This window comes from Lepisosteus platostomus, chromosome 4 (assembly GCF_059453375.1).
Source record: "Lepisosteus platostomus isolate fLepPlt1 chromosome 4, fLepPlt1.hap1, whole genome shotgun sequence".
Lineage (NCBI taxonomy): Eukaryota > Metazoa > Chordata > Actinopteri > Semionotiformes > Lepisosteidae > Lepisosteus > Lepisosteus platostomus.
Genome location: NC_142614.1, coordinates 60,321,076 through 60,341,548, shown reverse-complemented (window position 1 = coordinate 60,341,548; position 20,473 = coordinate 60,321,076). Strand labels below are relative to the sequence as shown.

The window sequence follows — 20,473 nt, the reverse complement described above, 5'->3', positions numbered from 1 at the left end:
ATCATAGACCATTGATCCAGCTGTTTGCTGGCACTGAAGCAGAGATTTTGAGTTCAGTACACGGTAGCATATGTTGATATAAAAATCAGGTATATAATGAAAGTCATTTTATATAATCACATAGTTATCTTCAGAAACTTGCTTTGTGCATCTTAGAATATGGATTTTGGTGTGCTTAAGGGTTTTGAGATGATCCATAATAGTCCCTCATTTCCCACAAACAGGAACGACTGGTATTCATTAAATCCTCAGCAACGTATTTTGGGTCGGTGAGCATTTTGAGAAATTTAACTCATAAAATAACTTTTAATTTTTAGGTTATGTAATGATATTCAGATGTGAACATACTGTAAGCTGCTTTGTAAAGCAGATACTGAATTCTAATATATATTTCAGAAAATGCAGTTAAGGAGTGTGTTCTATCTGTAGGCATTTCAATCTATAAACAGACTTTGTTTGAAAAGTTTCTTTAAATATACAATAGTGATTTCTTTCACACAATCCACATTGGAGTTTTGGATTACCTTGGATTAAATTGATTACAAATCAAGAAACAAAGATGGTGGTTGTGGGTCAGTTGAATTCATTTCTCTTCTGGGGTGCCTTCTGTGTTGAGTTTGCACCTGTGTTCACTATGGGTTTTCCAGTCAAAGGCGCATATCAATGAACTGCACTGTTTGTTGAGTAGTAATTACAATATCAGCAATTTTTGCTGTCGTTTAAACAATGCGCAATCATATTCCGAGGAAGGGAGGTGACCTGGGGGAGAGCGCAGATGAACGCGAGCCGGTCTCCAGGGCGCGCACACCGGCGCCGATGCCATTTGAATGGGAGCCAGCAGCCGAGAATTGAGACGTGGAGCACGGGCATCAGGTCCGACAGCCCCCCCCCTCCCCAAGCTACACAGACGCGCACCCCCCCCCCGTACAGCGGCACCCCCTTCTCCACACCGTACCTGCGTGCTGACGCCGAAGTCACACAGCTTCACCTGGCCCCGGGTGTTGACCAGCATGTTGGAGGGCTTGACATCTGCCCGGGCAGAGAGAGAGAGAGAGAGAGAGAGAACAGTCACTGCAAGGAAGGAGACCAGCTGATAGGTTGATTGTCTATACTAACTTTCCCAATCCATGAATGAGTAAGTGTGGGGACTTTTCTTCATTGCTCTGTCCTGCCTCTAGTAGCTGTTCTCCAGTCCCATCCCCAGTTCAGCTGGGATTAGGTTAAGGTTAATTAGGTTAAGAAGCATCAATAATCAAGTAAGTGCTCAAATTATCAAGGGCTGCTGAATCCAGTATAAACATTGACATTGAGTATGATTGTATTTTATTTTCAAAGTTTGGAATACATTCTTGTAATTATAGAAAGGCTATTAAAATATGTAAGGCTATTTCATTTTAACACTGGGATACCAGAACTGTGCACTGATATCTTGTTGTGGCTTCTGTCTCATGCATGAATAATATCATGAATGTTTAATATCAGCCACTGCTTCCCAGGTAAACTAATAGTAAAATATTGAATTACCCCCCTCATATTTTAATATTTAAATAGTGCTGAAAACCTGACGCTGATGAACAATTCTAAGCATCTTAGAGGTTTGTCTTGTAGTTCCTCTTAATGTCACTAAAGCAATGTTGACATTTCCTCAGTAATCAGTTTTCAAATTCAAAATCAGGCAAGAAATTTTCTCACTGAAGGTAAATACTTGTTTTATAGATTTATCTTGGCCTATTGCATGCAGAATTACTTTCTGTGTTACTACTTTGTAGACAAGTGATCTTTGAGATTACATAATGCGACTGAGTTTTGCAATAGTACTTTTTCCCAAGAAACAGGTTGAAATATTTGAACATTTGGAAGGTAAAATTATTTTTTTTCTCAAAACTAAACAGATACATTTGTATTTTTTTGTTTTATATTTTATATAATCTGCAATGGAGAACAATATATTCAAGCCATTTCTATGGTGCTTTATAAGCCTGAAGCCTGAAGCCAGACAAACTTTTTGTGTTAAATTATTTTTATGTGGTTCTCACTTGTGAATCAAAAACATAGTCAGGATTGTTTTCTGACATGAGAATTATCTGTTCCAATGTCGCTGTGGTATATGGTATATATATGGAAGATGTATTACAAGGAAATAGGACAGTGTTGTCTGTAGCACAGTAGATAGTGTAGGAACTAAAGTATCCTTACCAAGAGTTTTACCAAGAAGCAGCAAAGCAATCAGTAGTAAAGAATCAAGTATGTGTTGGTTTGGAAACATGTAGTGTATCATTAATGTTAGCTAGTATTACAATATGTTGTATTTAATTGTTGTCTATAACAGAAAGAATAACAGGAATATTTAAATTTGGGTAAAGGTTAAATATCTTTGTGCATTTCTTTGAATATTATTATTTTCATAGTTCATAAATAATTATACACAGTAATTGATAATTGAGTGATTTCACTCTATAATGCTTCATTTATGAAAAAAAAGGTATATTAAGAAGAAAACTCAGGTTGAAAAGATGCATGAGTTTATACTTTATATATTTGTGCAGATTGTCCTGACACACTGTCAATTTTGTATTGAAAATAAGAAATATGATTCTTGGATGGATATTAATATATACAGTATTAATACAATCACTGAACCTACTCGTATGACTGGAAAATTTGCTTCTCTAAAACTGAAAGATGAATTTTAATTAAATTAATTTAGATCTAAGTGTATGGAGTAGTCCATTTATGTCTTATTGTACTGTATATTATACCCAGTAGCCAATGTCATGTTGAGAAAGTCCGATGAAATTTAGTCTCAAACATTATTAACCAAAAATGTATATGATAGATTATATGGTAGTTATATGTTAGATTATTTAAATATGTTCCTTACTTGATTTAAAATGTATTTCTTCTTTTCTGCTTTAGGAAAAGGCCTTGTTACAAACATCCACCATTATGTATGTGAGCCCTTCTATGACAGACAATGGCGCTTTGCCAACAAAATGCTTGGGAAAAAGAGCAAGATATAGTTCAGTAGCTCCTGTAGAAAGGCAATGTAAGTATCAAAGATTTAGGGACAATTGTGAAAAAAACAAGCTTTCATGTAATAAATTTTAGTCTTGAAACGTTCTGATTTAATAAAAAAATAAATACAAGACTTTTGAGGCTTGAATTTAACTGAAAATTTTTGCTTTTTTACTTTGTTGATGCAAAGAATATATGGGATTCTTCAGTTCTCTGAGGAATGTGTGAGAATGAAGACACGGCTTAAATATTTTAACCGCATCAGTGAATTCTTTTGAGGAAAATTGTGCAATCGTTTTATCAAGGCAAGCACGCCTTAAAATTTCTTGGCTTAAAATGTGCTGCCTGTTCTTTTGAGGTATTCAACCTTACAACAGGTACAATATTATTCTCTAACAACCTGAGAACATTTCTAGTTTTCAGAATATGAATGCAACAAATATTACAGATCTGCTCTGTGATGTCACTACTGAATTTAAATAGTGTTGAAGGAAAAAGAGGATTTTTTATCACATGAATTGTGAATGAAATAGTCTTGATTTTAAAAATAAGAGAACAATCCAGAAATTCTGTTCACATCAGATGACAGAAGCAAGTGGAGGCAGATTATCATCTTGCAACTTTGAATTAGTGAAGCTCATTAGCACTTGTTGTTGAGGTGCTGATGCATAAGTTCTAGAGTTAAAGAATGGTTAATCTTCACTTCATTTTATTATGTACCAGTAATTTAGGGGTTCATGCAGCACAATCAATTGCTAACATGACTTACTAACAATGTAGTAAGTTGGTAGCATGGATTCCTTTTTTTTCTCATACCTTCTGGATGGGCTTCGTATGGATGTTTTCAGATCATAAGGTTTTTCTAAGACAGTGCACACATTTTCATAATTAGAGTGGTATGTTAGTGGTTAAGACTGTAAATAAGGAAATGTTTTATTAATTATTGCTATGGTGTGTGGCTGAAATTTGATCTCAGGAAATACTGTAGATGTGTTCTCTTACGCTGAGCTCTGCTGTTCTGTATGCTCAGCAAATGTGGGTGTATAGTTGACAAATTGGTACAGGACCTAGGATAGGTTGAAGAGTGATTAGGCATAAGCAGTGGATACAGAACTCATTCCAGCCCAATGAGATATTACAGTGTAGGGCTCGCTTTACATAAAAGAGCTGGCAGACAGAGGTGAGGAAGTTGGTAAGGGGATTCAGGAGAGTATACAGTATATGAGATTACCAAAGAGATTTCTCACTCAAACGTCCAAATGTTTGCTGTTTTGGGGCTGTTCAGTAGCATTCCCAAACAAATTTACTAGAATAAAACCTTCGAACTAGGATGCACATAAAATAGACATAATATAGTACTGGAAACTTAAGAGCAATAAGTTTCTTAAAGCCATGATGAGGGAATTGTTGGATTTGAAAAATAGTTTTACTGTCTAAGTTTATTTGAGGGAGCACAGCACGCAAAGCAATATGATTTGAAATGTATTATAATACATTACATTAAATACATTACAAAGCATTAAATAATTTAAAACATGTGTATTATGTCATGATACATGATACTGTCATGAAGAATATCATCTCATGATTGGGATAGAAACTGTGCTGCCTACAGTATGACAGTATAATTTGCTACTACTTCACATCAGATAGCACTCACCAGAGATTCTTCATTGTGTATAAAAATAACATGTTCAGCAGTCAGTAGTAACAATGGTAGCTTACTCTATCTGCATTTCGTTCTCTTGCTCTGACACCTTTGTAGTATTATGCCCGTTGCTGATAATGAGGTTCAGTTGAAGACAAGATACTGTACCTTGACAAGGAAGCTCCCTTCATTCAATTTTAAATCCAGGAACTAAAACTGAAAAAGGTGCACCCCAATTTCTAAACCATCTATGCTTTAATATTCCCAGAACCTCTAATATTCCACAAATCCACAAATATCTCACAAATCGATTCAGAGTCTAGAAATTCAAATAATTATGTAGGCCCACTTCATGTATCTAAACCTTGTATATAAGCAGACTGAGAACTAAAACCAGGACCAAAAAACATTATTGTTTAGTACATAAAAGGCTCACAAGATGAAAATCAATAAATGATATTAGAAAAATGATATTATATATATATGATAAAATTCATGTATTCTATCATTAAACAATAAATGCATTTTATAAAATTCAAGACCATTATTAATTATAATATTTTACTATGTATGCAAATTTAATATTAATTATAATACTTTACTATGTATGTAATGTGATATTTAGAGTAGATGTTGCTGATAAATTCTTTGTGAATTGTATTTTTCTACCATTTACTTTCAGGCGCATGGGAAACAGCACCCCTGCCTTCCTGTTCTCATGAGCCTTTGGAGCCCCTGAGAGCTGATCTTGGATACCAGCCTTCTGGGACTCTGGGTAATTTACCAGGCTGCATCCCTGAGCTTCCAGAGCAACTTCAGCACCACTGCTGTGCAGTCCGAAATACAGCGGTTGATACAGACCCCGGAGCTAGTAAGCAAATCAATGACAAAGTTGAACAACAAAATGTGGCTGCTAGGGATTTCTCTTTCCATCTTTGTAGTGCATATTACAAGATTTAAATGCAGAGCTTATACATATTTACAGTATATAAATGGAATATTATTTCACAGTTTGGTGATAGTCTTAGACTGGATAAAGTTAAAAAGAAGTGGTTAATGGTTTACTCAATTGATTTCTTAGTTGCCATCATAAGGGAGTAGCAGTTGGCCTGGATTGATTACAAGAAGGCCTTTGACAGCATTCCACATAGTTGGATCACTGCAGCCCTTAAGATCTACGGAGCCAGTCCGACAATCGTAATGTTCCTCATGGCTGCAAGGAGAGAGTGGAAAACAGAGATGCAACTTTACTACACAGGGGCTTGCATCAAGTCTGGTAGAATTGCCATCAAATGGGGAATATTCCAAGGTTCTCCTTGTTACCACTGTTATTTTGTGTGTCAGCTGGATCAAGAGCTCAGCATAGTCAAGACATTTAGCGACAACATCCAGATGGAGTTTGGACTGGACAAGTGCTCCAAAGTGACCATCAAGAGAGGCAAACACCAGACTAAATGATGCCACCGAGATCCGGAATGAATCCGGATGAAGTCTACAAGTACCTTGGTGTAGACCAAACCAATTGTATTCAACATGGCAAAACGAAAGAGAAAATCCAGAAAGATACTACCGCCGAGTCAGACACATCCTTGGCACTGAGTTTAACTCGAAGAACAAGATTCAAGCGATTAACAGCTTAGCAGTGCCCGTGCCGCAGTACAGCTTTGCAATCATCGACTGGAGAGAGCAGGAAATCCAGGAGAGGAATAGGAAGACCAAAAAAATTTCTGACAAAGTATGGTCTCCTGCACCTGAAAGCCAATGTAGACCGAATATGTATACCTAGGAGCAGGGGTGGCTGTGGGCTCACTGAGCTGGAAACCACATACAGTACAAGAGCACAATTGTTGGCCTAAGCTAGTACATCAAGCAAGGATCCGACAAATACACCAGGCTCATAATAAGACATGAAAAAATGAAGAATAAATACTCCCTGGTCAACATCGGCGAGGAAATCAAGAGCCAATACATCAAGCCTGAAATCAGCTCCCATACAACAACATCTAGTTGGGAGTCCATCAAGAGTAGGATGAAGGCCTCGCTCATCTAAGAGAAAATCAACAAACTCTTGTCGAAGCCATAGTCATATGTCTATATGTCTACATATAGACATATGTCTATATGTTACATATGTCTTTGTAAAACTGACTATATGCCATAGTCAGTTTTACAAAGACCCTTAACAAATATGTTGATAGAAAACTGACCTTTGGATGGCTACAAAGCTCTGGGCTACAAGGAGAGACAGAGTCTACTCATGGCAGCTCAAGATCAGGCACTGAACACTCGCTATCAGCAGAGGAATATCCTTAAAATGGATGTGGATGGCAAATGCAGGTTGTGTCACCAACAAGAGGAGCATATCCGCCATATTGTTGCTGGATGCTCTATGCTAGCGCTGAAAGAATATACACATCGGCACAATAGAATAGCTAGCTACCTGCACTGGTCAGTGCTTCAGGAGCTTGGCCTACCAGTGCCTGATCACCGGTACGATCACCAACCTGAAACAGTTGTGGAGATGGAGAACAACACCATCATGTATGACATGGCTGTTAACACCGATCGTACCATTGGAGCAAACCGACCGGACATCATCCTCCATGACTGGAGAAAGAAACGATGTTTTCTCATCAACGTAGCTGTCCCAGATAACACGAATGTCTGTCTTAAGGAGGTCGAAAAATGAAGCAAATACAAGGACCTTGTGATTGAGATATCGCTCATATGTGGAACACAAAGGCAAGTGTGAACCCCATTTGTAGTCGGAGCTCTTGGAACCACTCGACTCAGATTTCAAAAGTACCTAGATGAGCTGCCAGGCAAAGTGAGTGCTGCTCAGGTGCAGAAAGTCGGTCTCCTCGGAACAGCCCACGTACTCCACAAAGTCCTGACCATCGGGCAAAAGCAGGATCTAAGGAATCCAGTGGATCCCCGGTCAATAGCAACCATCAGAAAAGCTGAGAAGAACTTTTATTATAATAATAATAATTCCTTACACTTATATAGCACTTTTCTGGACACCCAACTCAAAGCACTTTATAGGTAATGGGGACTCCCCTCCGCCACCACCAATGTGTAACCTCCACCAGCCATAGTGCACCAGTATGCTCACCAAACATCAGCTATCAGTAGGGAGGACAGAGTGATGAAGCAAATTCATAGAGGGGTATTATTAGGAGGTCATGATTGGTAAGGGCCAGGACACCAATTGGCCAATTTGGCCAGGACACCAGGGTAACACCCCTACTCTTTTCGGGAAATGCCCTGGGATTTTTAATGACAACAGAGGTTGAGGACCTCGGTTTTATGTCTCATCTGAAGGACAGCACCTTTTTTAACAGTATAGTGTTCCCATCACTATACTGGTGCAACAGGACCCACACAGACCACAGGTTGAGCACTCTGTATTGGCCCCACTACTACCTCTTTGGGGAGAAACCTTAGCTTTCCATGGAGGTCTCCCATCCAGGTACTGACCAGGCTCACACCTACTGATTCAGTTGTGAGTTGTAGGGTTATATGACTTCTAGCAATAGTAAGGGGAGGTTCAGGCAGCCTCATCCTTATAACTGGCCTGCTGTTTCCTCAGTTGTATTTCAAGTTACACCAAACACTGTCTACACATCTCATTGCATTCATCTGGATCTATAGAAACTACTGAAATAAAGTTTGAGTTCATTTTTGATCTCACACAACCAAAGATAAAAAATTTAGAAACTTTCAACTTTAGAAAGAGAAACTGTGGCTCAAACAACAAGAGCAGTAGCAAATTTCTTGAATTGTTGAATTGAAGGCACTCAGAATTCAGAGAAACAGAGCTGGAATTCTATTGTTTTTCAGCAGTCCTAAAATAAAGAGGGCTCTTAAATTAGTTCTGACATATTCAAAATATTTGTACTTTTAAAACCTAAAAATAAAATAATAGTTTGCAATGAGAAATTGCATAACTTCCTCATTCTCAAAACTGGTCAATATACAGTACAGTAATTACATCGGATTTTTTAGCGGCTAATTGCATCTGTTAATAACATAGTTTATAATATTAATGATGTGTAGAAGTGAAAGGCCTTTCAATAATTTGTTATTTTTTATGGTAAAGTGTACTGGACAGTCCAGACAGTAATAAAGTGTTATTTGCTGCATCACTTCACAAGACAGTTTTCTTTGCACCACGGGGCAAAATGGTAGACAAAGTACCTTCCCTTAGGGTCGGCTGTAAAGTGTACTGGGCCCCCCGCTGGTCTCTCTAGTGAAAGGAAATCAAAGTGTGGAAGGATGTGTCTCTGTGACATTCTCAAAGGACTTCCAGGAGAGTATGAAGGATGTTGATTTTACAACTGAAGCAGAAATTTGAGACAGAGAGCTATTTCAACAAAAGGGATTTCGACTGGAATTTGTTGAGATTATGTCTTTTTTTTTTTGCTTTTTTTTCTACTGTCTTTGGACTGAATACAACAATAGCTGTACCCTAAGGGACCAACCAAGAAGCCTTAATGCCAATGTTCACTCATCCAGAAAACAAGAGAAATGTCTGAGAAGGGCATTTCCACATACACGCATGCACACACATGCACACATTGAAATGGTGTTAATTCTGTCTCAGAGTGATCAGTGACAAATAAAGACCCGAAATCTCAAAACTCAGAAATTAGGGGGATAGAGACTTGATATCCTAATATCAATCCTGATCACGATGTCACATACAGTAGGTTAATTATCAATGATTGTCACATTGTCATACTCAGTTACTGTATACCACATTCCTCATGATTGTTGCAGTCACATGCTGGTTCACGGTGATGTGAAATAAAACTGCCATGTTTGAAAAACTGTAAATGGATTGTTTTTCTACATTGTAAACAGGAATATTAATAATTAAATCAACCACCATTGGGAGATTTGCTAGTCAAGGAAGGTACCATTATTTTAGAGGTTACATTCATATATTAAAAAGCCCTTTCTGGCTAACTCAGCATCATCAATCCAGGTTGTACAGCTAAACCCTGCAGTGGCAATTATAATCTACTGTATCTGCCTGCAATGTCTAGGAAACCTGATGTGTCTAAACAGAGAAAATAGGTCTAGTATAATCCTTCATTTTTTCATGATGGCTCAAAATGTCAATGTTATTTTTTTCTCTTTTGAGAGATATGCTCTTATACAATTTATCATTAAAGAAGACTGTCACTTTTCAGATTTCAAGTCTGGCATAAGAGAGTGTTAAAAAAATTGGAAGCATATTGTTATGCAACAGCACAATTGCGCCATTGCACACACTGTCAACTGCAACCCAGTGCAATGACTAATCAATTTTTTTGAAACACTAAAATTTAATGCATTCCTATTTTTTAATAGACTAAAAATACTGCTTTAGAAACATTTTTTCAAACATTCATTTTCCTTTGTTGCTTTAAATTTGCTGAAATAATGTCCCTGGGTATTATTATTGTTTCTACTCACCATCCATTTTGCTGTGACATGATAGTGTGAAGGTTTTTTACTGCTGCTGTACCTCACAGTTCACTATTCTTGCCTTAAGACACCTACAGTAAATGTGTTTGGAGTTTGCACTTTCTCTCTGTGTTCACATGGATTTGTTGTCATGTCCTTTGGCTTCCTCACTCTTCTCAGTAATGTGCTACAGTATGTAGGCTTGAATGGCAGTTCTTAATTGTCCCTCTCTCTCTGATGCCCTGCAATGGACTGGCATCCTGTTTAGGTTGGAGCAGTCATGTCCTTTCAGTCCCGCCTTGCAGACTACTGTGTGATTTATGGATTTATGGACAGGCTCTGGCTTTCTGAACCTCATACCGGGATAAAGAACTTATCAATAATGGGTGGATGGAATCTGTCGATTCTTAATCAGCTCAGCTGACTACTTCATGTACACCCTTTGTATCAGAATGGGGTCAATAAGGACAGTATGAAAATACAGTCTCAGGGCCATTTTGCAATTTTACACCCTGTGATTTCCACAGTCCCTTACATACTATAAGTGGTAGTGTTGATTAGAATTACAGTGCGACTCTGATAACTACAATTGCAAACCTGCAGGTTTCTAGCAAATCCCAGTGACTGTTATTAAAGTTTAACTATAGCCACACAATGCCAGCAGTCAGAAGTTTTCTGCCACTTGGGTTATGCCAGTCCCAAGAAGCAAACGACAGATCCCAGACTCAAACACATGAAATCTGGACTGCAGGGATTCTTAGACGTGCCTATTCTGGCTGAGCCACTTGTGAGATGGAATTCTGAACAAGTAAATAAACTTGTGTTAATCACAAAAGTGTGGTTTTCAGAATGCAGTCTGTATTTCAGCATTGAGTGGAAATCGGTTGTAATTTCTGAGCTTCTTCTAAGTGTATTTGTGTTATTTTTAAGAAATTACTGACTGCAAAGACTCCTCAATAAAGATAAACAAGAATAAGTGGACTGCCTTCAAACGGTGGATTAAAGGTGAAAGAAAAAAATACACAGAAACTGGGACAGACCAAGGTAAGCCATAGATGTCCATAGCACCTTTGGAGAAACACTATCTAGGTTTTAAGTAATAATTTCCTACTTCAAGAAGAGCATATAATCAATATAATCTAGAAGATTTTATAATCAAGATTAATACATGTATAGAGTTGCTATCCAATCCAAGACAAAATATTACTTGCTGCTTATTTTGTCCATTAGAGCATTATATACTGTAGCTCTCAAATTTGTATATGCACCTAATTTACTCATTTTATAACTCATTTTGTTCAGTTGGCTTTGTCCTCTCTCAGCTCTGGATACTAAAATTCTAGAGTAGTTAATAGGAATCAATTCATAGTTCATAGAGTACAAGGAAGCTTTGATGTTTTGATGACTAATGTTCTCTGTGAGCTGCTACTAATCATTACATTTGAATCACTGCTGCATATCTGCATTGACAGGAGATAGAAAACAATAAGGGTTATTAATAAAGAGCAATTATGTAAAGAAAAGGTATTACCATAGACAGCACTGTGAAACTGTGCAAATTAGAAATTTAACAGGTGTGAAGTCATTATATGTCATTATATATTTAACTGGTATCTGTGTCTGCTTTTTGCAAGGTGTACTACGGTACATATCTAATCCCTTTTGTTTCTTTGCGTTAATTTTGTTATTTTCTATCTGTGTTACTGTTTCTAGTCAGTTTGTGTATTTTCTTTGCAACAATATCACGATACACATTTACACTTGTGATCATAATGTGAACAAAAAAAAACAAATTGTGTATTCTTCAGTTTATTTGAAACGTCCAACGTCTATAGCATTGTTCAGTTTTTCAGGTTCCGTATTCAAAGGAACAGCAGACTTTAAGATGCCAAGCAGAGAATGCAGACAATGTGAGGATATTCATTCCTTTTGAGTCAGCTAAGTTATGCATTGCCCAGGTAAGAAGAAATGGCAACAAGTACCTTAGAGGTTTCTCTTCTTATTTGTAGATTCTAATATTCCATCTCTGCATTTTTTTTCCTAAACAGGAGACATGTGAAAACCAAAAGGCTTATGTACAAAAACATAACTCTTCTTATACAGTACATGCAGTAACAGTCAATTAATTCATAATATGTAATAATTTTGCATGCCTGCATCCCCTTTTTTTGAAACATTAATGACTGCATAACATCTCCCATTTCCATATTTTGCTTGATTATACTGTACGTATATCAGCTCCTTTAAACAATCTGTAAGATACAGTAAATGGTTAGCACTTTTTTTTTCTTTCACTGAAGATTGTGAAATGAAAAAATGAATGAAAAAGAACAATATTTTAACTAATTTTGAAAAGTTATTCAAATATACAGCATATTTATAGTATACAATATATATATATAGTTGTTGTTATTGATTTTTGTTTGTCTTTTTAGAATTTCTATGTTTCTTTCCAAAACTGGAGTCAAAACAAATACAAGGCTCCTCAGTTATATCGTCTCAGAAAACCACATGACAGTTCAACAGTCTGCTGCACACTGCCTGGAGATATCATGAGCCTCTTCAAATCAGGCCCTTCTCTCTGGAAAACAAAGCAACACTTCATTTATGAATTCAATCATTTTTGTATCCAGGATTTCATAAGTTTTAAAATTAAATTTGTTTATATATGTCTTATGCATGGGTGGCACAGTGGCATAGTGGCTATTATCGGTCCCTTGCAGCGCTGGGTGTATTATCTGTGTAGATCTTGAATGTTCTTCCATGTGTTTGCATGGGAGTCCTCCATTTGGTCTGGTTTCCTCCCATACCCAATCCAGTAACCAGTAGATTATGTGGCTTCTGGGAAAACCGTCCCAGTCGTGTGTGCTGTATGTATCTGCGTGTGTCATGCCATGGACTGGCATGGCACACACATGCCCAAGGGGTCCTGTCTAGGGAGTACCCCGCCTTACGCCCCGTGCTTGCTGGGACGGGCTCCAGCTCCCCAATGACCCAAAATTGGATGCAGTGGTTAGAAAATAGAAAACTGCAAATACATTTCTTACACACCTAATGATGTGGTTTAATATGCAACAGTTCATCTCTGTGGTAAAAAAGATGTTTTTTGTTAACAAAGAAAGCAAGGTACTGTATAGTAGGACAGGAAAGCTTTAAATTGACGAGTGTGGAGAATGAATGTAGGAGGATTTTTAAGGAATATTTTATTCTATATCCACCAACAATTATTAACCTTCTATGTGAGCTGCAATCTGTTTACCTTACAACTTGTTAATAGATACCTGTAGTTGCTCATACATTTTGTATGTTTAAAGAAAAGAGGAGGCTTGAATATGCTTGAATATTCTGGTGATCATTATTGAAAAGAGGAGATCAGATTAGTAACATAGTTTTTTTTTCTCTTACACAGGTAGCTGAAGATATGCAACTAATGAAAAACAAACATTTGAATATCATCCAGGAACTAGAAGAGAACTTCCAAATTGCAGCTAAAGAAAACCAGGTTCCTTAAATGTTGTATGTAGAGACACTAGGCATATTGAAATGAAGAAATAAAGCTAAATTACTTTGCCATATGTAACTAACAGTTACCAGCATGTTTGTGCAAGTATTGGGATATAAAGATAATATGCCACATTTATACTGTATATTACCTGATTTTTAATTTTTTTTTACATCTTTCCATCTGACTTTACCCAGAAGACCTTTTTTCCTCATTCTTTAGCAGCTGTAGATAATGTGGTGGTTCAGTCAAGACTGGCAGATGACAGGTCACGCAAATGTTATTTGCATTACTGCTAGCCATTGTTAGAGACAATACTGATTTGTTGGCACTTCTGACATATACAGTAAATGTTTATTGTACGATTCCTAGTACTCTGTCCTAAAATAGTGGTATTGGTAGACACTTTTTGCTAAGAACTGTACATTTTAATAATTGCTACAATTTGTAAGTAAACTATGAACAAAGAAAATGAAATGATCTTGGGCCCTAGAGGGAGGAGAAGGAACTGCAGCCTGGCTACAAAGGAACCTTGGGAGCAGTTGACAAACCAGCAAACAGTAGCATTTCTAAATGAACATGAATGAGGGAATTGGTAATTAAACAGGAACAGATCATTACACAACCATATGAAAACAAAATGCGACGAATGAGTTTGAAATCAATAACCTTTTTGTTTTAACTTTTAATGTCCTTCAGCATACTGCAGTTGTGTAATTCTGTTTCTATTTATTACTGCATCATTCCTCAAAACCCTCACGAGAATATGTTAGTCCTGCAATAAACTAAGATTGTGAAAACTCTGTCCCAGAATGTGCAAACATTGCCTTGCAAGAGTAACCATACGGGTATTTTTTTGGCTTAGATCCTATGTTTAAAGGTGCAAATACTTCTTTTAAGAATACACCTACAGTACAGTATAATAAGCACATAAGCAATAAGGATTTATAAAGGTTTTTTTTGTAAGCTTAGGAGAAAACCGCCGAGTTCATAAGAAAACACTACCAAAACAAAATGAATACTGTGAAGAGAATACTAGAGATATATCAGAAAAACACTGAAAGAAAAAATATCTGCTATGAAGAGACAATAAAGGTAAGTTTTCATTTCCCCTGCCAATTAATTATCAGAAATTAATTAATATCTGATAATTTCAAATGATATATTTTCTTTATGTACAATTTCTACCATAATAATGAATGCAAAGGTTAATATTCTAAGGAAGAAATGATGCTGAAGCTACTGTATGCTACAGTATATTGGCACAACACACAATTGATGTGTTTCGCTGACCTGATGGAGGCAGTGGCCAGGAGATAGAGGAAAATCCAGGAGCAGGCTCTGCAGATAAGGGGCAACACAAACTGGTAAATGTGAAACCTAAGTTTCACACACAATCCGTATTTATGGTGAAGCACCGAGACTATTCAAAAAGGAGTTGAAAAACAGGTAGAGGTCAGAGATCAGTCCAGACCAAGGTCATACAGGCCGGGTCAGTAAATGGGAGGTGAGAATGGTCAAAGTGATGAATAGGTCAAAACCAGAGAAAAATTATCCACTAGCAAGCCAGAGAACACCAAAACATGAGAATTGACTTGATGACTGAGAATGGGAAGCTGTTACTGCTGGACTTAAATATCTGACAGAACAAAATAAGTATCGGCTTTTGCTTTGGTGGCATTGATAATCACCCCGATTTTGTCGCCACGCCAACTGATGAATTGGCAGACCTATCGGAGACTCGCCATTCGCTGTGTGAGCTGGCATTCCCATGGGTATGACATAATGAAGTATTACTATGTTGAGTCACTAACCAGTGGCACCTTTCCATGGCTTTTCAAAACCAATAGTAATCAGATGCAGCAAGCAAGCAAACTTTGAAATGTAGTGTTGACATAAGGTCTGATTTAATTTGATTTAGTAAGAGTCCCTACTGCTAAAGAAACGTCAGTGTGAGGATTTTTTTTTTTAGATGGGACTTCTTGAAAAACAAATCACTCTCAAATATATTATATACTGTATACGTCTCCTTCTCTTGTCTAGGAGCTTCAAAATTTAAACCATCAACTTATTGAAGAGAAAACTGTTGTTGAGGAAAAAAACAGAACTGACTCTACCAAGTGGGAAAAGGAAAAGGTGATTCTTTCTGTTTATTTCCTCCTTTCCTTTTTCTCCTGAAGCCCTGATTTACTGGGATTTACAGTATATCTGTAGCTACTGTATATTGTTTCACTTTCTTATTTTTAATTTGTGATAAAACATGATGATTTTTTAGATCTGTATATTAATGCAATGACATACCATGGTGGAGGTGTGCACAGGACATCTCCTTTTCTTGCCCAAAATCAGACTCCAAAAATAGAACAAATGCTCTTTACTGAATATACAGATAACTGCAGTGTACAGAGTAAATAGTACAGGATCAAAGGTTTAGCACCTCACTATTGGATTCCACTCTAATGGCATTCCTGTGAACATAAGGTTTTAGGGTACCTATCTGGCACAAAAGTTTAACATGTCTAGATGTTTATACTGTAGATAGTGGTTTCATCATTTCCAAGGGCAATGTTACAGTTTGAGAGTCTTGATACTCTGATTTGGAGATCAGGTCTCACTATGACTTCCACAGTTCAGATCTGAGGTTATCTTCAGTTGGTTTTCTGCTGTTTTGAAATGATTACATCTGCCATGTCACTGGGAAATAATGAAAGGTAGCTTCCCCCACCTCAACTGGTAGCAACCAACCATCAGCTGATTTACTTTCCTATGCAACTTTCTTTGCATGAGTATTTGGTAACAAATTTGATCAAACCTTGAAAGGTTCATCATGCACCGACCCTAGAATAAAAAACCATGCACACATGAAATTAAGAATGCATGCATGCAACATTCAATGACACATCTGAATTGGACACACGTTCACAGTCTGTGTAGGTGAATTGAAAATCGTTTGAACATCACTCAAATGTGGTTTGCATCGATACTGTTGCAGAAGACCTGTCGCAACAGCTATTGAAACCTTAGCAGATATTGACAAAAGATTTTGAATCTAAAAGTCTAAATTCATACTACTATTTCAGTTTTAATTCCCTACATTTTTGTTGGTTGGATTTGGTTATAAAGATTTCAATAGGATTAACCATAGATGAGAGCCAATGTACAGTTCACACGAAATCTTTGAGCTATATTACAAAAACACAGCTCTAAACTTCTTTGCTCAGTTTGAAATGCAGATATCACCCTCCCATAAAACTGCACAGTGTATGGTATTTCTAACCCTAACCTTAATTGGGGGCTGTTATTATCCTTATATATAGGGCTCAGATAACACTAACTTTACACCAAACAACAAAATTGCTCAGAAGTGCAGAAATATGTTTGAAAATTCATCAGTCAAATTTCTACTTACAGTATTTGACAGGTATCTTTATGCTGTTTTAACTGTAAATAAACTAATACTATATTAAAATTTTTATATATTTACACTTGCAATATCTTATTGGCTAGTTGTACGTAAATGAAGTTAGAGTTAGTGGTCCGCAAATAATACTAGATCCACATTGGGACTGGAATAAAATGTATAGTTTGCATGCCCTTGTAGACTTAACTTTAATCTTTTTGGTTTTGGTTATATTTGGATATAATATAGGTCAAATGCTATTTTTTCTTCCTGCACAAAATTGTTTAAATAGGAAGTAAATGAGTAAGAACTATGAGGGAACAAATAGAATGAGCATCGCAAAAGGTCATTTTAGTTGTGGGAATGCACTTAAGTGATTTATGTCATGTGCTGTAATTTAAAAGATAATGTGGATTTTGCAGAGCAAGATTCTGGAGCTGTTCTCAAAAAAATTAGACCTGCTGCACATTCACCAGGCTTCAAGTAAGTTTCTACCATAATGCAGTGATCTGTGAAAAGTTAATCAGTGAAGTTCCTTCCATAAGGATTTTGCTATAAACTGTCATTAATCAAAACTAACCCTAAAACAGCTCAGATTTCTATAGAAATCCCTATGGGCAACAGACATGAAAAGAAGGATACTTCAAAGAAGTGATGTCCAATAAATGGATATTTGATGTGCTATATGCCTTATAAACCCTTATCATGGTAAATTTGCATGGTAATTTTGCAATTCATATGGCTTTTTTGTGCTTTTGTCTGACCACCATCTTTTCTGACCTAGATAGACATCTGAGGGAAGAAATTCACATAAATTGAAAATGCTGTTTTTTATGTCTGATTCATAATTTTGTAGTTTTGAATTACATTGAATATTTTCATTTTTTATCATTGGGTTTTCATGATAAAAGCTGACTGTAATAAAATGGAATGAATCTGTTTTTAATCAGCAAGCTTCTTTGTATACATCAGCAACGCTTCAGTTTCTGCATTTTCTGTGATTTACTCATTTTCTTCTTATAGAATAATATTAATAGATCTCCAGGGCTTCAGAAGAATGGTATAATTTTGTGTCAAAAAGATTGAATAATAGGACCCAGGAGACAGATCCAGTCAACTACAATTTTGTTTTGAAAGTAAAATATTTATTAAAAATCCTTTCTTAATTATATTTTGATTAAAGTGGGAATATTTAATATATAATGATGGCTTCTAACTGCACAATTTTCAGTTTGATTGACTACTGCAGAGACAATTCAAGAGAGGTTTTTACTGGCTGCAAAGCATGTGTAGTAATGCTGATTGTACCCCCTTAGTGTCTGTAGCAGTAGCAGTAACTAATATTTTTATCGTGTGTTGAGTTATTAGAAATGCTTGAAGAGTATTATCCCACATCTATAGCATGATTCAAATTACAGTATGTTATACATTAGAGTGAGTGTGTTGTAAAGACTGGAAGCTGGGTATCCCATGTCTAGGGCATGACTGAAACTACTGTGTGTTGTACTGTAGCTTTACAAGAACTCCAGATTGCTCGGATGGAACTAGGGAAGGTGCAGGAGATGTTGAAGAGCTCCCCTGTAAAAGAGAGTCCTTCAACATCTAGCATCATATCGGGTCATAATGAGATGGAGGCACAAGAGCTGGAAAAAATAAAGCTGAAAGTGAGTCTTCCAAATCTCTTTAAACTATGTGTTTTAACCGTTGCATTTCCCTCTTTACTGTATTTTGTTATTCTGTATGTCCACCTGTTCTTCATGGTTCTCCCATAACTGAACCTGTAAACTTTCTATCAAGCATATTATTCAGCCTGTTTTGTAAGAATTCCCTAACCTTTCTAGTACTCATTTTTTGTTCTGTATGTGTGTTTGCTTCAGACAGAGAAATGCTGTACACCCCCACAGGGAAAACCAGCATATGGCCAGCAGTCATATCACCCTACAACTCACAACGGGCAGCCCACTAGAGCTAAGCAGGTGTGAGCCTGGCCAGTACATGGATGGGAGAGACTCCTGGGATAAACTAAGGCTGCAGCTGGAAAACGTGTTACTGGGGCCAGTAGGGGGTGCTCATCCCCAGTATAGTAATGGGGACAAAATACTGTAAAAAGGCACTGTCCTTCAGATGAGATGTAAAATTGAGGTCCTGACTCTCTGTGGTCATTACAAATCCCTGAGTGTCTTGAAAAGAGTAGGGGTGTAACCCTGGCCAGCTGACCTTTCCCAATCATACCCCACTATGTGAGGATGCTGCACATTGGTGGTGGTGGAGGGGAGTCCCCATTTCCTGTAAAGTGCCTTGAGTGGGATGTCCAGAAAAGTGCTATATAAGTGTGAGGATTTATTATTAATTATTATTATCATTGCAAGGAATGAACCAGGAAGGTACTGCAAAGGTGGAGGGTGAAAAAGGTGTGAGAAAAATGTCAACCTAAAAAGGGAAGTCCAGAAGTCCAGTCAAATATTATTATCATTATTAAAACATAAGAAACATTTTGGATAGCTATATTAAAACCCTTTCAGTTCTCTGTATTGGCATTATCATAATCTACAGTACTTCAAAAATATCTTCTTTTTATGACCAAAGATTAATGAAAAAGTACTTCTGCAGGAATTAGAATTAGATTCAATAGATATTTCATTGAAATCTTCCATAGGTACCAAGAATCAAACCTGTTCTCCTCCCTATTCTACCTTAGCTGTTAAAAGACACATAAGATTAATTCATTCTCACATACTATAAAGCATGCATTTGCAAACATTAGGGAGGGAAGTTTTGCCTGTTAATTTAGGAAAAAAATAATTTGTAGTATTGGTAAATCAGGGCAATATCATCTGAAAGTCATTCCTATCCTAAATCACTGTAGAATTATCAATTTATTGTGTGTATTTTTGTCAGCATTAAAAGATTTTGGAAAATAACTGTGCTGGTTTACTGATATTCTTAAGCTATTTATTTCATTATATGTAGAGTAAATGCTTGCTTTCATATCTTGTACAATACGTGGGCATTGAACAATATATTAATGATAACCTCTCTCTGACCTACAGGAGGATCGAGGCGATGACGCCCAGAGTAACAATTACAGGGAAAGGTCGCTAGAGGGGGCTCAAGCCTGTTTAGAGGTTCTGAAAAACAACCTGTACAAGAGAGAGAGGGAGATTACAGAGTTCCTGTGGAGTGAGAAGGGCCGGCAGAAAGAACAGGAAGATAGTGTAACCAGGCTGCCTTCATGTGCAATATTACTGAGGGCTGTCATTGAGAAGGTGAGAGGACCACTACACTGCATTAGTTTAAAGAAAGAAAAATACAATATGCCACCCTGAAAAACTGCAGACCACCAGGACTGGAGATGTAAAGAAGCACCCAAAGCGGCCAGACTGTGCCACTGGGCTGCTTTATTTTCATTACCAAGGTCAACATAATATTCCTTTCACTTCCAGACCAACTTCAA

General features: G+C 37.0%; 2 protein-coding genes across 2 annotated transcripts in view; both read left to right on the top strand.

Annotated features, from left to right (window-relative positions):
- Positions 1–775: 775 nt before the first annotated feature.
- LOC148673532 (uncharacterized) lies at positions 776–13,534 on the top strand. Its single transcript, XM_088630814.1, has 6 exons — positions 776–1,012; positions 2,917–3,046; positions 5,346–5,534; positions 11,048–11,161; positions 11,963–12,106; positions 13,527–13,534. The coding sequence occupies exons 1-6, from the start codon at positions 776–778 to the stop codon at positions 13,532–13,534; spliced, it is 822 nt and encodes a 273-aa protein (XP_088486940.1).
- Positions 13,438–20,473, top strand: part of kifl (kinesin family-like) — a 19,947-nt gene continuing 12,911 nt past the window's right edge. Inside the window, exons 1-7 of the mRNA XM_088630813.1 lie at positions 13,438–13,619; positions 14,592–14,714; positions 15,663–15,755; positions 17,442–17,502; positions 18,532–18,683; positions 18,897–18,995; positions 20,070–20,285. Coding sequence (XP_088486939.1) covers positions 13,539–13,619; positions 14,592–14,714; positions 15,663–15,755; positions 17,442–17,502; positions 18,532–18,683; positions 18,897–18,995; positions 20,070–20,285 — 825 coding nt within the window. The 5' untranslated portion in view covers positions 13,438–13,538. The remainder of the gene's footprint in view (positions 13,620–14,591; positions 14,715–15,662; positions 15,756–17,441; positions 17,503–18,531; positions 18,684–18,896; positions 18,996–20,069; positions 20,286–20,473) is intronic.